The sequence below is a fragment of the Lipotes vexillifer genome, unplaced genomic scaffold (assembly GCF_000442215.2).
Source record: "Lipotes vexillifer unplaced genomic scaffold, Lipotes_vexillifer_v1.1 scaffold1094, whole genome shotgun sequence".
Taxonomy (NCBI): domain Eukaryota; kingdom Metazoa; phylum Chordata; class Mammalia; order Artiodactyla; family Lipotidae; genus Lipotes; species Lipotes vexillifer.
In genome coordinates, this window is record NW_006792775.1 from 424,863 (window position 1) to 440,356 (window position 15,494).

General features: G+C 57.5%; 2 protein-coding genes across 2 annotated transcripts in view; one reads left to right on the forward strand and one right to left on the reverse strand.

The window, feature by feature from the left end:
* DRD4 (dopamine receptor D4) overlaps positions 1-2,847 on the forward strand; it is a 2,992-nt gene extending 145 nt beyond the window's left edge. Inside the window, 4 exon segments of the mRNA XM_007465920.1 lie at positions 1-124; positions 1,750-1,862; positions 1,935-2,521; positions 2,645-2,847. The exon segment at positions 1-124 is cut by the window's left edge and continues 10 nt beyond it. Of these exon segments, the coding sequence (XP_007465982.1) occupies positions 1-124; positions 1,750-1,862; positions 1,935-2,521; positions 2,645-2,847 (1,027 nt within the window).
* Positions 2,848-6,428: 3,581 nt separating this feature from the next.
* DEAF1 (DEAF1 transcription factor) overlaps positions 6,429-15,494 on the reverse strand; it is a 27,013-nt gene continuing 17,947 nt past the window's right edge. The window contains exons 12-13 of the mRNA XM_007465921.1: positions 13,175-13,264; positions 6,429-6,535 (exon numbers count right to left, since the gene is read on the reverse strand). Coding sequence (XP_007465983.1) covers positions 6,431-6,535; positions 13,175-13,264 — 195 coding nt within the window. The 3' untranslated portion in view covers positions 6,429-6,430. The remainder of the gene's footprint in view (positions 6,536-13,174; positions 13,265-15,494) is intronic.

The following is a 15,494-nucleotide window of genomic DNA, read 5'->3' on the forward strand; positions in this document are numbered from 1 at the left end:
CGTGTGCGCGAGCGTGGCGGCCGAGCGCGCCCTCCAGACGCCCACCAACTATTTCATCGTGAGCCTGGCGGCCGCCGACCTCCTGCTCGCCCTGCTCGTGCTGCCTCTCTTCGTCTACTCCGAGGTGAGCCCGCGTCGCGACCGCACGCGCACCCTCACCTGCTCCTTGTTCCCTGTGCCGAGCCACACCGAGGACCCAGCGTGACCCTGCCGCCTGGCCTCTCAGGAGCCTCGAGCTGGGGGCCGCGCCTCGTCCCAGGACGACCGGAGCCTCCAGCACCTCCGAGCCTCACTCCCCTCCCCCGTCTCGCTGTCCATCTGCCCGCCTGGCTGTCTGTCCGCCCTCCCTCTTCTGCCCCTCTCTCTTCTCCCTTTCTGTCTTGGTGTCTGTTACCCAAGAGATGCCTCTGTCCTTCAAGCAGAGAACCCAGAAACAGGTGACTTTGGCAGTCCAGCCCCCCACTCAGCCCCCTCAGCCGAGTTCCACTCCCCCAGGGGGGAGCCAGGTGTAGAGGTGGAAGGGTGAGCATGGAGCTGGCACCGCCGATCCTGGACAGACAGGCAGATTCAGGCTTACCCCTCTGTGTCCCCCTGGGGCACAGAGACACACACGTCACTGCACGAAGCCACACCACAGCCAGGCAGGACCACAGGCGGGCACACACCAGCACACTTCAGGGCAGGAGACCCTCACTCACGCACCGACTGGGCACCCAGCAGGAAGGACGCTCAGCTGCAGGGCAGTGAGCACAGCTGGAGCGAGGGGACACCCGGGCCTGACAGTGGAACCAAGGGAAGGCGCAGGTGTGGGGTCCGGGGCCCCTGCCAGAACCTGGGCCCAGGAGCCTCCAGCCCCAGAGCAGGTCTGGTCCTTGGGTCGGTCCCCCTTGGTGCCAGCCATGTCCACTCTGCAGTTTGGGCAGAGAAAAGCTGCTTAGGGCTGAATTGGGGACACAGCGTCCTGGGCTATGGGGGAGGGGAGGCTTGGTTTTTCTAAGGTGGACACAGTGAGTCTGGGCAGGGCTGGGGCAGAGGCTAGCAGGACAAGGACAGACATGACCTGCCGCTCCCCCCCCCTGCCCCCGCCGCCGAGCTGCAGACAGACGTCACAATGACGGCTCTTAAGCTCCTAATCGCCCCAAGTCAGCAGGAGGGGATTTAGCGGGGGGCGGCTGTCTGCTCCTTTGCCCTTGGTGGGACCGCCGGGCACGGCGCCGGGGACTTGACTTTGTAACAATGCTGTGGGTGCCATCCTCGCCCTCTCTTACGGGTGAGGGGACAGGAGTGAAATGACACGTCCAGAGGCCCAGAGAGCGAGTTTCCGCAGACACTGACTCTTAGCTGTCTGCGGGGGCTGGGGGGTGGTATAGGGGTGCTAGGCTCACACTCTAGGGCCGCAGGGTCCCCACCTGTGCAGGGAGGGACCCCACAGTATCCTGAGCCCTACAGCATCAGAGATCGCAGTCCTCAGGTGACTATGCCCCCCAGGATCCGCCCCCCCCCCCGCAAGGCCTTTCTCAGTTCTAAGAGAAAGGAAGGGGGGCGTCTCTTGGCGCCCTGCTTGAGGGGCGGGCAGGACTGCCCAGCTGTCTCCGGCTCACTTCCCTCCCCTCCTCTCCCCTCCCCTCTGATATTCAGCCCCCTCTGCTCCCGGACCATTGGGGGTCAGAAAGACAGCTCGGGGCAGGCGGCTGGGGGAGGGCAGCGTCCTGTGTCTGTTGTTGCTACGGGGCCCCTCCCTGCGCCCAGGTCCAAGGCGGCGTGTGGCTGCTGAGCCCTGGCCTCTGTGACACGCTCATGGCCATGGACGTTATGCTGTGCACAGCATCCATCTTCAATTTGTGCGCCATCAGCGTGGACAGGTAGGCTGCCCCCACCGCCCCGTCCCCTGTAGGGCCGCCCCGGCCCCGCCGCCCTCACCACGCTCCCCGCAGGTTCGTGGCAGTGGCCGTGCCGCTGCACTACAACCGCCAGAGCCGCGGTGGCCGGCAGCTGCTGCTCATCGGCGCCACGTGGCTGCTGTCGGCAGCGGTGGCGGCACCCGTGTTGTGCGGCCTCAACGACGCGCGCAGCCGCGATCCCTCCGTGTGCCGCCTGGAGGACCGCGACTACGTGGTCTACTCGTCCGCGTGCTCGTTCTTCCTGCCCTGCCCGCTCATGCTGCTGCTCTACTGGGCCACGTTCCGGGGCCTTCGGCGCTGGGAGGCAGCCCGCTGCGCCAAGTTGCACGGCCGTGCAGCCCGCCGCCCCAGCGGCCCCGGCACGCCGCCCCCCGACGGCACCCCGGCCCCCGACGCCGCCGTGCCCCCGGATGCCATCCCGGCCCCAGACTGCATCCCGGCCCCTGACGCCGCCGTGCCCCCGGACGCCCCCCCGCCCCCCGACGCCACCCCAGCCTCGGATGCCATCTTGCCCTCGGAAGCCATGCCGGCCGAACCCCCGCTGCCGGCCCGCAGGAGGAGACGCGCCAAGATCTCGCGCCGGGAGCGCAAAGCTATGAGAGTCCTGCCTGTGGTGGTCGGTGGGTACCGGCCGGGGGACGTGGGCAGAGAGGGGAAGACTGCAGCGCCCAGGGTGTGAGGCGGCGCCCGGGGCGGGGGGCGTGGCAGGGAGCCGCTCACGGCAGCCCCAACCCCGCCCCCAGGGGCCTTTCTGCTGTGCTGGACGCCCTTCTTTGTCGTGCACATCTCCCGGGCGCTGTGTCCCACGTGCGCCGTGCCCCCGCGGCTGGTGAGCGCGGTCACCTGGCTGGGCTACGTCAACAGCGCCCTCAACCCCGTCATCTACACCGTCTTCAACGCTGAGTTCCGGACCGTCTTCCGCAAGGCTCTGCGCCTCTGCTGCTGAGCAGACCGCTGGCACCGCAGCCCCTCTTCAGCACCCTGCCTCGCCTGGGGGTTTGTAGGAGTAATTAAACAGATGCCCAACACCTGCTGGGAAGGCTCTTGGAGGCGGGGGAGGGGGCAAGGAGGAGGACCTCAGGCCTCCACTAACCCTCATCCGGCCAGTTAACCCCTTCCTTCCTTCGGAGGAAGCCCAGAGACGAGACCCCATCAAGCCAGGTCTGCCCTGCCCCAGAAGCCTTGGGAACAGGGCCGGCCCTTGCCTGGGAAGACTGCCCCGACTCACACCCTCCCCGAACAGGTTCCCTCCCCCACACACCCGGCCAGCTGCAACCCACCCCGACCCGACAGCTGTTCCCAGGCCAGCAGCCTCCTTCCCTCGTCCTGGTGGCCCCATCCACTGTCCCTGCAAAATGCAGCTGACCTGCCCCTGCCACTGCTTTGGCAGCTGCCTCAAGGTCGGAGCACAGCTCCCTGCCAGCTCCTGACTTGCTGATAGATGCCCAAAGCCTGGAGAAACAGGGGGCCTGGGTGCTGGGTGGGCTCACGGAGGCAGCCTCCCTCCAGGGAGGGCCAGCGCAGGCCCACAAGGCACTCAGCCAACCTCTGCCCACTTGGCTGGGAGCAAGTGGGCAGAGCAGGGAGTGGCTGCCCATCTCCTGCCCACAGCGTGCACCCCCCCCGCAACCCGAGGCAGCCCCACTTGGACTTCACCTGGACCCTCCCAAGTCACCCGCCATGGGCACCCGCTGTTCCCAATACTGTGGCTGAGCGCTCCTGTCAGGAACTGTGACCAAGCCGGCCAGTGCCGGGTGCCAAGTTCTCTGAACATGAGAAACCATGGGCTGTGAGAGCCACGGCATCAGGCCCACCCTCAGCGCGCTACACTATTCCGCGGAGAGGAGGGCCGCCCTGTCCCCCTCTCTGGGTGAGCCCCGTTTCCCGCTCAGACTCTCAGCTGCCGCCTCCTCTGAGAAGCCCCGCCTGACCACCCCCCAGGACCAGCCTGCCCCACCATCCTGGGAGAGACTGGCCCTCGAGGAACCGAGTATTGATGGACTGGGGGCCAGTATGGGGTGCTGTGTCCCTGCACCACACAGGGACCAACACAAAATGGGAGTGGGGGAGGGGGCCCAGGGCCGGACCCCAGGTCTGTTGGCTGCTTCAGCTTCCAGCACCTTCTTGCCTGTGAAGCATGAGGATGGTTGCAGCGGATACCCTGGGGCTCCTCCCAGGAGGAGCCCCAGATGGCACAGCCTCACCCGGGCAAGACACTTGCTTCAGAGCTGGGTTGGTGGTCCCTCCTGGGAACCTCAGACTTGAAGGGACCATCAGGCTGACAGCAGGGTCAGGGTCAGGGTCGGAGCAAAGGGCCCCTGACTGCAGCCGCTAGCCCTGCCACCTGGCTCGTCCCTCAGGTCCACACCCCACGCCCATGCCCTGCCACCCATCTCTGATGTGCCCCGACGTGCACCTGCCGGGCCTTCCGTGGTCACTCCAGGTGGTCAGAGCTGGTGTCTGCCACTGCCAAGAGGGTGTCAAGTAGCAGCACCCCTGCCCGCCAGCCGTGGGCACCAGCCGCCATGCCCACCAACCCCGGGGTCTGTGTGGAGCAAGGCCACGTCCCCCTCCACGTCCCCTTCTCATCTCCTATACTAGGGATGGGGTGACCGTGCCCCCGACAGGCCAGGCCAGTAAGTGCACCTCTTTCAGAGGTGGGGCTGCAGATGGGCTGGGATCTGCGGGTGTCCGGCGCTGTCCCTGCTGGCCCTGTGGGCAGACTCCTGTGTCCCCCAAGAGGGGGACAAGGCAGGCACAGGGGGGACAGCTGGACACGGGGGAGTGACAAGGTGGGCACAGGGACAAGGTGGGCAGGGGGAGGACAAAGGGGGCACTGGGAGAACAGGTGCAGATATACAGAGCCTGGCTGACCCGGGGGCTCAGCAGGTGCCTCGAGGGTCCCAGGCCCACTGATGCCAAGCGTCGCCGCAGCCTCAGCTCAGAGGACCCGCAGCACCCGGACAGCTGCCGCACCGCACAGTCAGAGGCCTTGGCCTGGCCCCCGCGGCTGAGTCTGGCAGAAGCCATCAGAAGTGCTGACACAGAACTGAGGGTGTCAACGCACCCTTGGCGCCTGGATGGCAATTTCCAGAAGGATCCTGATGTCCAGGGTTATGCAGAGATGGCTTCAAAGGCTTAGAAACGATACACTTTGGAAAACCGCCCACAACACGTGCGGTGCCCAGGCTTCTACGTTAAGGAGAAGGAGAGGAGAAGCCGCCCCAACCCCAGGAAACCCTCGCCCAGGATGGCTTCCCCGCAGGGCCTGGCCCCAAGGCCTCCCAGTCTGCTCACAGGGAGGCCGCTGCCTGGAGCTGGACGCCAGGGAGGGACCTGGAAGCCTTTCCCTGTGGGCGCTGCCCACCTAAGTCGCCATTTTAGCCTTTTCAGGTTTGGGGGGGTTCCTTCTGGGGGTGCAGCCCCTTCTGCTGAGGCCGACGTGGCCCCCACCCCCAGTCCTCACTTCCCACCACCTTCATGCTGTGCAAACCCCAGGGGCCGGGCCTGGCCTTCCCCAAGGTGGTGGACAGGCAGGACGACAAAACAAATAAAACCCAAATAAACCCGCTTAGTCCGCAGAGGCCGATGGAACGGAGACAGAGGGGCTTCTGGGGGGCAGGTCCTCCCCCACCTGGAGCCAGGCTGGGCACAGGGGGACGGGCGTGGGTGCCACCCCCTTGGCTCACTGGGGAGCCCATGGCCCAAAAGGCAAGTCTCCATGTGCTATGAAGAACCTTCTGGAAGCAGGAGCCGGGAGGCGTGGGGCCGGAGGTGTGAACGAGATGCAACAGTGAGGCGAGTGTCGGGGTCAAAGTCCATCTCTCAGTGCACAGAAGACGGGGCACCGCAAGCTTTCCTGGAACCCAGGCTTGGGGACAAGCTGGGCAGGGTGCCGGGAAGGGCAGGGACGAGGCCCCCAGCCCACGAGAGTTGGGCGAGGATAGCCGGGCGCAGGCAGGAGCCACCCTGGGTAGATCCCCAGGGGTCCCGGGCGCGCTCTGTGCAAAGGGAAGGTGGCACGTCCAGACGCCGAGCCGTCCCTGAGACTGGACGGCAGCTCGGCCTTCCCGGCTGGCAGCTCTGGGGCCCCAGCTCCTGGGCAGCAGGTGCCAGCCTCCCGTCCTGCCGGGCTGGGCCCCATCCGGTCTCGGCTTGTGAACTGCACGATCGGGCCCCCGGGCCTCGGGGAGGTCGGAGCTTGGAGTCACCAGTCCGCGTGGGGCAGGGGCGCCAACTTTACTGACAGACACATGTATGTACACGCGTGTTACGGAACATGACACACCCGTAGGGAAGACCGGACGCTCACGATCCAAGCGATAAAAAAAGCACCGCGAGCGGGCATCGAGGGCCCAGGCCGCGTCCACCGGCCGCCCACCCGCCGGCTCGGGGCCTGGCAGCAGGAGCGCGCCGCCCAGGCGCCGGTCTCGTGACGTCCACTCGTAACCTGGCCAGCCACTTCCTCCTCGTCCTCAGTGGCCCCCGTCCTCGGGTCTCCTTCCTGGCCACAGAGGCCCCGCGAGCCCTCACACGGTGACCTTCTCGATCACACCCTCGGCGACATGGATGTCGTCCCCCTGCACGGTGACAGCTCCCGACTGACCACACATGTGCTGGTGGTCCTTCCAGTCCTGAAAGGAAGGACAGACTCCGTGTTACGGTTCCGAGTGAGAAGGCTGTGCCCGGGAGTGGGTGTGCACGTGCTGAGCGGCCAGCCCTCCGGGGCAGGGGGCTCCCAGTCTCGCCCACCCTCCTGTTTAGGGACCTGCTCCGAAGGCAAGTACCCAGGACGACCCTTGAGACACGTCCATGCTCTGATCCTGCTGCTTCCTCCCTGGGATCTACACGAAAACACACACCTGCAGAGGCATACTCGTCTCTGATGGTGCTGCCCGCCGTATTACTTATCATCGCAAAAGTGAAAACACTGCGCCGGAGCCAGCCACGTGTCCACAGAGGGGCTGGGAGGCCGTGGCCCCCAGGGAGGTCGGGGAGGACGTCCACCCCCCCCGCCCCGCAACGCCCCCTGTCAGGGTGGGAGCTGCCGTCGCCCGTTCACGGGCGGGAAATGCAGCCGAACTTGGCCTGGAGCAGGGCTCGCTCTGGGGGCCCGACGGGGCGTGGTTAGTGGAGACACAGACCCCAAGACGCACGGAGAGGTTAGGGTTTGGTGAGCCATGACAAGGCTTGAATGAACATCACACACACTCGGAAGAACAGAGACCAGCGGTGACCCCCAGAGGGCAGGGTTCCAGCTGCCTATCTTCGTGCTGTCCTATGTCTTCCAAATTTTCTACAACGTGTTGCCTTATTTTTATAATAAAAAAGTAAAATTTCAAATCATTACAGGCATACCTCAGAGACATTGCGGGTTCAGTTCCAGAATAAATCAAATGTAGCAATAAAGCAAGTCACACAAGATTTCAGGTTTCCCAGGGCTTATACAGATCACTTTTACACTACACTGTAGTCTATTAAGTGTGTGACTGTACGAACCTAATTCAAAGACACTCTATTCCTAAAAATGATAACCTTCACCTGAAAAGGCAGGGCTGCCGCACACCTTTAATTTGTAAAAACACAACATCTGAGAAGTGCAATAAAACAAGGTCTGCCTGTATATCAAAAGAATAAATTTTTTTAAATTTATTTTTTATTGAAGTTTAGTTGATTTACAGTGTTGTGTTAATTTCTGCTGTACAGCAAAGTGATTCAGTTATATACATATATTTTTTCTTTTGCACATTATTTTCCATTATGGTTTATCACAGGGTATTGAATATAGTTCCCCATGCTATACATTAGGACCTTGTTGTTTATCCATCCTATGGATAATAGTTTGCAGCTGCTAATCCCAATCCCTCCCTCCCCTACCCCACTCCCTCTTGGCAACCACAAGTCTGTTCTCCATGTCTGTGAGTCTGTTTCTGTTTTGTAAATAATTTCATTTGTGTCATATTTTAGATTCCACATATAAGTGATATATGGTATTTGTCTTTCTCTTTCTGACTTACTTCACTCAGAATGCTAATCTCTAGGTCCATCCTTGTTGCTGCAAATGGCATTATTTCATTCTTTCTTATGGCTGAGTAGTATTCTGTTGTATGTATGTACCACATCTTCTTTATCCATTCCTCTGTTGATGGACATTTAGGTTGCTTCCATGTCTTGCCAATTGTAAACAGTGCTGCTACGAGCACTGGGGTGCATGTATCTTTTCAAATTAGAGTTTTCTCTGGATAAGTGCCCAGGAGTGGGATTGCTGGATCAAATGGCAACTCTATTTTTAGTTTAGTAAGGAACCTCCATACTGCTCTCCATAGTGGCTGCACCAATTTACACTCCCACCAACAGTGTAAGAGGGTTCCCTTTTCTCCACACCCTCTCCAGCACCTGTTATTTTTAGACTCAAAAGAATAAACTTTTAGTTTGTAAATTCCCTGACTATGTAGATTACCTGACTCTGGAAGTCTATACAGTATGTAAAACTTCATGTGTGCTGGGCTCAAGTCCACAGTGTTTCACACCATACCTAAAAATTAACTCAAGATGGGTCATCAATCTAAAAATAAGAGCTTAAAGGGAGTTCCCTGGTGGTCCAGTGGTTAGGATCCGGCACTTTCACTGCCATGGCTGAGGTTCAATCCCTGGTTGGTGAACTGAGATCCTGCAAGCTATGCTACGCGTCCGGAAAAAAAAAAAAAAGAGCTAAAATTATAAATGTTTTAGAGGAAAATAGGATATTTTCCCAACCTTGAGTCAGGCAAAAGTTCTGAGATATGACACCAAGAGCGTGATCTCCATTAAAAATGTTTTTTTAATAAACTGGACTTCTTGGGACTCCCTAGTGGTTAGGACTCCATGCTTCCACTGCAGGGGGTCCGGGTTTGATCCCCGGTCGGGAACTAAGATCCCATAAGCCTTATGGCATGGCCAAAAATAAAAAATAATAGATAATAAAATTTTTTTTTAAGTAAACTGGACTTCATCAAAATTAAAAAAACTTTTGCCCTTCAAATGACACTATTAAGAAATAAAGAAACAAGTCACAGACGGGGGGAAATATTTGGAAATCACGTATATGATAAAGGACTTGTGTCCAGAATATACACAGACACCTCCACACTCGGTAAGAAGAGAAACGATCCCATTTAAAAACGGGCAAAAGATCTGAATAGACACTTCCCCCCAAAAGATATACAACGCCCAATAAGCACACACAACGATGCTCAACATCTTTAGACGTCAGGGAGATGCAGACTAAACGCACTGACGTCGCTTCACACCCGGTAGAAGGGCTACGACCAGAAAGCAAAGAGCAAAGCGCTGTGGACATGGGTGGACCCGCCACTGTAGGGGGTGCAGTCACTTCGGAAAAGTTGGGAAGTTTCTTACTAAAGTTAAACACAAGTTTACCATATGACTCAGCAAATCCATGTACGCATGTAGCCAAAACAAACAAAAACCTGTCTCCACCCTGGAGCTCGCTCGTGAGTGTTCACGACAGTCACATGGCGGGAACCACTCAGACATCCGTTGGCGGAGGACTGGAGGACAAGACGAGGTCCAGCCACACCGTGGACGCTACTCAGGCTCCACGTGGATGAACCTTGAAAACACGCTGGTCAGAGGAAGCCAGATGCGGGAGACCACATGTTATACGACTCCTGCTACGTGAAATGTCCAGAAGAGGCAAATCTACAGAGAAAGAGATTCGTGGTTGCCAGTGGCTGGGGTGTGGGCCCGAGGGGGCTTTCGGGGTGATGGAAAGTTCTAAAACCAAATTGTCATGTTTGCACAAATGCAAGCTTACTAAAAACCACTGAATCGTACCCTTAAAATTAGTGGATTTTATGGTATGTATTATACCTCAATGAAGATGTAAAACATACACACACACACCCGACATGGGATTTGGAAAGAAAATAAAGTCTGCACGTAAAAGCCAAAACAATTCATGGCCCTTGTCCAACTTGTAAGAAGGTAACATTAACTACCTTTCCAGGTCTTTGGGGAGCACACAGAATTCTGGGGAGCACAGTGGGCAGGCCCAGAAGCTGTACTGTCGGCACCACCATTTATTATAAGGAGCCCAGAGCTTAAGTTTATTCAGGTCCTACTGAGTGTTCATGATGGATCCCACGTGAAAATTACGGTTTTTGAACTTCACTGTATACTGATTTTTGTGAATACTGGGTTGGCCAAAGAGTTTGTTTTTTTCCATAAGATGGCTCTAGTAGCGTTTAATTTTAACTTCATTCGAAACAATTTTGTTAGACTGTATTGTGACACCTGTCATATCACCATGCATTTAAAAAAAGGTTATCAGGGCTTCCCTGGTGGCACAGTGGTTGAGAGTCCGCCTGCCGATGCAGGGGACACGGGTTCGTGCCCCAGTCCGGAAGGATCCCACGTGCCGCGGAGCAGCTGGGCCCGTGGGCCATGGCCACTGAGCTTGCGCATCCGGAGCCTGTGCTCCGCAATGGGAGAGGCCACAACAGTGAGAGGCCCGCGTACCGCAAAAGAAAAAAAAAAAAAAAAGGTTATCAAAATTGGTGACTTTTTGGGTAGCCATTTTAATATTGAAGGAAAAAAGCAACATTTTTGGCATGTTATTCTTTACTATTTCAAGAAAGGTAAAAACGCAGCTGAAACGCCCCCCCCCCCAAAAAAAGACTTGTGCAGCGCGTGGAGAAGGTGCTGTGACTGATCGAACGTGTCAAAAGTGGTTTGCGGGGCTTCCCTGGTGGCGCGGTGGTTGAGAGTCCGCCTGCCGATGCAGGGGACGCGGGTTCGTGCCCCGGTCCGGGAGGATCCCGCATGCCGCTGAGCGGCTGGGCCCGTGAGCAATGGCTGCTGAGCCTGTGCGTCCGGAGCCTGTGCTCCGCGGCGGGAGAGGCCGCAGCAGTGAGAGGCCCGCATACCACATTATTTCAAGAAAGGTAAAAATGTGACTGAAACACAAAAAAAGGATTTGTGCAGTATATGGAGAAGGTGCTGTGACTGATCGAATGTGTCAAAAGTGGTTTGCGAAGTTTCGTGCTGGAGGTTTCTGGCTGGACGATGCTCCACGGTCAGGTGGACCAGTTGAAGTTGAGAGCGATCAAATCGAAACAATAATTGAGAACAATCAACGTTATACCACACGGGAGATAGCTGACACACTCGAAATATCCATACCAAGCCTTGAAAATCATTTGCATCAGCTTGGTTCTGGTTCATCGCTTTGATGTCTGGGTTCCACATAAGTTAAGCGAAAAAAACCTTCTTGACTATATTTCTGCATGCAATTCTCTACTTAAACTTAATGGAAACGTTCCATTTTTAAAACAAATTGTGACAGGCAATGAAAAGTGGATACTGTACGATAATGTGGAACAGAAGAGATCGTGGGGCAGCGAAATGAACCACCACCAACCACACTAAGGGCCGGTCTTCACCCAAAGAAGGTGATGTTGTGTATATGGTGCGAGTGGAAGGGAGTTCTCTATTATGAGCTCCTTCCGGAAAACCAAACGATTAATTCCAACAAGTACTGCTCCCCGTTAGACCAACTGAAAGCAGCACTCGACGAAAATCCTCCAGAATGAGTCGACAGGAAACGCATCACGTTCCATCAGGATACCACAAGACCGCATGTTTCTTTGATGACCAGGCAAAAACTGTTACAGCTTGGCTGGAAGTTCTGATTCATCCGCTGTATTCACCACACATTGCCCCTTCGGATTTCCATTGATTTTGGTCTTTACAAAATTCTCTTAATGGAAAAAATTTCAATTCCCTGGAAGACTGTAAAAGGCACCTGGAACAGTTCTTTGCTCAAAAAGATAAAAAGTTTTGGGAAGATGGAATTATGAAGTTGCCTGAAAAATGGCAGAAGGTAGTGGAACAAAACGGTGAATACGTTGTTCAATAAAGTTGTTGGGAAAAATAAAAAACATGTCTTTTGTTTTTACTTCAAAACCGAAGGAACTTTGTGGCCAACCCAATAAAACCAAAGCCTATGCCTTTATCAGGGCAGCGTGTCACAGGGGCACAAACCTAACACAATCAACGGAAAAAATGGAGTCTTTGTCAACAAGGTTATACCTGAAATATAACTGCCCAATTCACCAAGACAGGTTCCAAGACTGCAGCTTTCATTTAGACAAAATGTCATCTGGCTAAAACGACTCCGTCAAGAAATAAACCCACGAATCTTCCTCTGATGGTTCAGAGTCAGGGAAGAGTCACCGAGCAGCGCCCTCTCGGATCACGAGCCAGCAGGAGCCTGTCCACCCCGTCGGCTCCTCCTGGCTGCCTGGGCTCCTCCCAGCGTCCCCGAGCGCAGCAGGCATGCGGGCCCTCTCCTCAGCACACGAGCCATACATGACACCTGGGAAAGCAGACCTGTGGGTCTCTTTCCCAAGTCTCCCGCCCTGGGAACAGGCCAGAGCTCAGGAGCATAGCTGGGAGCCCCTGGACACGCCTTCCGTGCTGTGCGGACCCCTGCAGCCCCCCGGGAAGCCCTGAGACGCAGAGGAGGAAGATGCCACGTACCACACACCCTGGTCTTGGGGGTCATTCCTGCCCACCTCCCTCCCGAGGACATCTGAGGACGGGGCACTTTGGGAAGCCACCAGGCACACGGTCCCCTGTGCGGCAGAGGCTGTGTCCGCAGATGCAGCTCCAAGTCACAGGCACCAGGGGTGGGATATTCTACTATTTGTCCACCCGGCAAGTTACTTTTTTTTTTTTTTTTTTTTTGCAATAACAGATTAAAATTTTGCTGTCTCCTCTGCTTCAGACCTTCTCCCTTCCCCTACCTCTGCCAGCTCAGGACTGATCCAGGCATGGAAGCTCTTCCCGGACCGGGGCACGAACCCGTGTCCCCTGCATCGGCAGGCGGACTCTCAACCACTGCGCCACCAGGGAAGCCCAAGTTACCTTTTTTAATCGTGGAAAGTTTCTAAGAGGAGAGGATAAGCCCAGTCAATGGCTTAGCCCCTCACTCTGAGTAAAGGTGAGAAAAGTGATGAAAACCTGAAAAACCTGAACTAGCAACTGCTACTCCAGAACACTCTAATCTTCTTAGAATCAGACGCCTACACGTACAACCGCGCTGACCTTCAGGGTCTATGACGAGGCGTCCAGGGCTGGGAAGCACTGACCGCGACAAGGTCAAGGTCATTGGGGAGCAGTGGCCTCCACAGCCATGGCCTGTGTGGCTGCCTCGGGGCTTTGCCGGAGCCCAGGGACAGTGCAGAGGTGACACGGCGGGGGGGGCCTACCTTGCGCTGGCAGAAGGTGGAGCAGTAGTTGACCTTGTGGCAGCCGGTGCACTCGCTCAGGGCCTCCCGGCCGCAGTTGACACAGGACTGCTGCAAGAGGACACAGGCGTCAGTCGCGGGGACAGGCTGACCCGCGTCCCCGCCCCCCGCTGCCCAGACGCGGGGTGGGCACCTGCTGAGTGGGAAGCAGGGCTCCAGGTCACACCAATGTGCCAACCTTGCTCCAAGTACCAGGGGATTTCATTGCTACCAAGTATGTGTAGGAAACCAAACTGAGGAAGGCCAGGATTCTCAGTTGTCAGGATCGTCTCCTGAACGGTCAGGCCCTGCAGTCCCCCAGCCGGACCCTCATCACAGCCCAGGTGCCCCCGGCCCAGCCACGCGGCTCCATTAGGTGGGTCTTCTGTGTGTCTTCCCCACAAGACACGAAGGAGCCGCTCCTTCTAACCAGCCAGGGAGGGGGACTCCAGTGGCACCGCTAGCGCTGGTGTGTGCAGCCATGACCCGAGCTGTCCGGTGCACCTGGCTGCACTGACTGCAGGCCAGGCCCCTGCTCCCAGCCAGTGGGTAAGTGTGTGACTTGCACACCCATGAGCCACACCAGACGCCCGTTCATAACACCACTGACCGCCTCCCACCGCTACCCCCGAGAGTATATGCAAAGCAGCAAATTGCTTCTTGGTTCCTGTTGTAGGTTGCAGCTCCCTTCTCTGCCCAGCGCTGACTGACATGCTCCACCCCGAACCCCCGCCATCCGCCTCACTCGCTTCAGGAAACACGCGCATTACGGGGACTCTGAGATGCTACTCAGTTAGCGTGTCCCCTGTCCCTACTTTAAAGAACGAAATACTTACAGAAAAAACCGAAGGCTGTAACCACACACAGAAATTCCTCCAGGGAGAGCAAAGGTCTCACAGTTAGTGGGAGCAGAGGTGCGGCTGCCCGTGAGGCTGGGGGCCCCATAGACCCTCCTGCCTCTCAGCTTGGAAGTCCTCAGGGAAGCGGCCTCGTGTCACACCCTGTCCCCCGCGAGCCCGCGAGTCCCGCTCACCTGGACCTGCCATGTTGGTGTTCCTGGCACCAGCACAGTTCTTGGAAAACAGCGACTGCTCAGTAAATACCTCTTAACTGCATCAAATCCCGTGTCGTGAGCAGACCTCGTGGATGGGAGCCGCTCTTGTGCGCCGAGTACTTCGAACCCCGGGCTCCCAACACAACCCCTTGGGAATTCCTTCTTAACCCAAGCTAACCTGGGGCAGGAGATCTGGCTCAGACACGCCGGCTGACACAGACGGAGACGGACGGGCACAGAGCCCTAGGGCTGTGTCTGCACACACCGGTTGGACCCACTGCTTCCCTGCTGCCAGCCGAGAGCGCCCAGATCTTGGTTCCTAAGAGCATTCGTTCTCCAATAAAGGAACCAGGCTCCCTGGAGAAACGGTTGATTCCAGGGCTGGGGCGGGGAACCCCCAAGATGGGCCTGGAGCGTCTTCTAGCACCAGAAAGGAGGGAGGTGCTCTGAGCGGCAGGTAAGGGACGCGGGAGCCGACTGAGAGCTCCAGCCGCCAAAGCCAAACCGCGTGAGCAAAACAAGTACCACGGGTGCCATGAGCCCATCTTGATAGAAACAAAGGTGCAAACAAACGTACAAGAGACAGATCCCCCACGGAGAAGAATTCCCCTGTCCAGGAGGGGGACCCCCACCCAGGGTGACTAAGGGAGGAAAAGGGGAAATCACTTCACAGATGTAAACCTCCGATCTGCCCCAAGTGCACATGCTGGGCCTTGGGCCCTGGAGTGAGATGAGTCCGTGAGGGGGGCCAGGGGCTTATGAGAAGAGAGAAACCAGAAACCTTCCCCCCCGGCCCTGGCACGGCCAGGAGGCACGTCTGCAGCCTGGAAGAGGTGTCACTGGACCGACCCGCGGGCACCGGCTCTCTTCCGGCGCTGAGAACAGCGTCTGTGGTGCAGCCAGAGGCGCCGCCCAGACCGCCCGCCACTGCTACTCTTCGGGCCACAATTCCCTCTAGAAAAGGAAGTTGGGAAGATCATTGAAGGCCTGAGAAGGAGCCGGGAGGCATGAACAGAGGCCAGAGCATAGGGATAGGGCCCAGAGTGTGCGCGCTCCCCCAGCCGGGGCCGTGGCAGGCGGCCCAGCGCCCTGCAGCCACGTGGCTGGCTTGTGCTGGATGGACACAGCGCCCTTGACGGGAAGGGCGTCTGGTCTTCCGCCCTGTTTAATCTCTGCTGAGCTAACTATATACACACAACACAAATGCCCCATGGTTAAAACTGGCAAAATCTCCTTGATAGTTCAGCA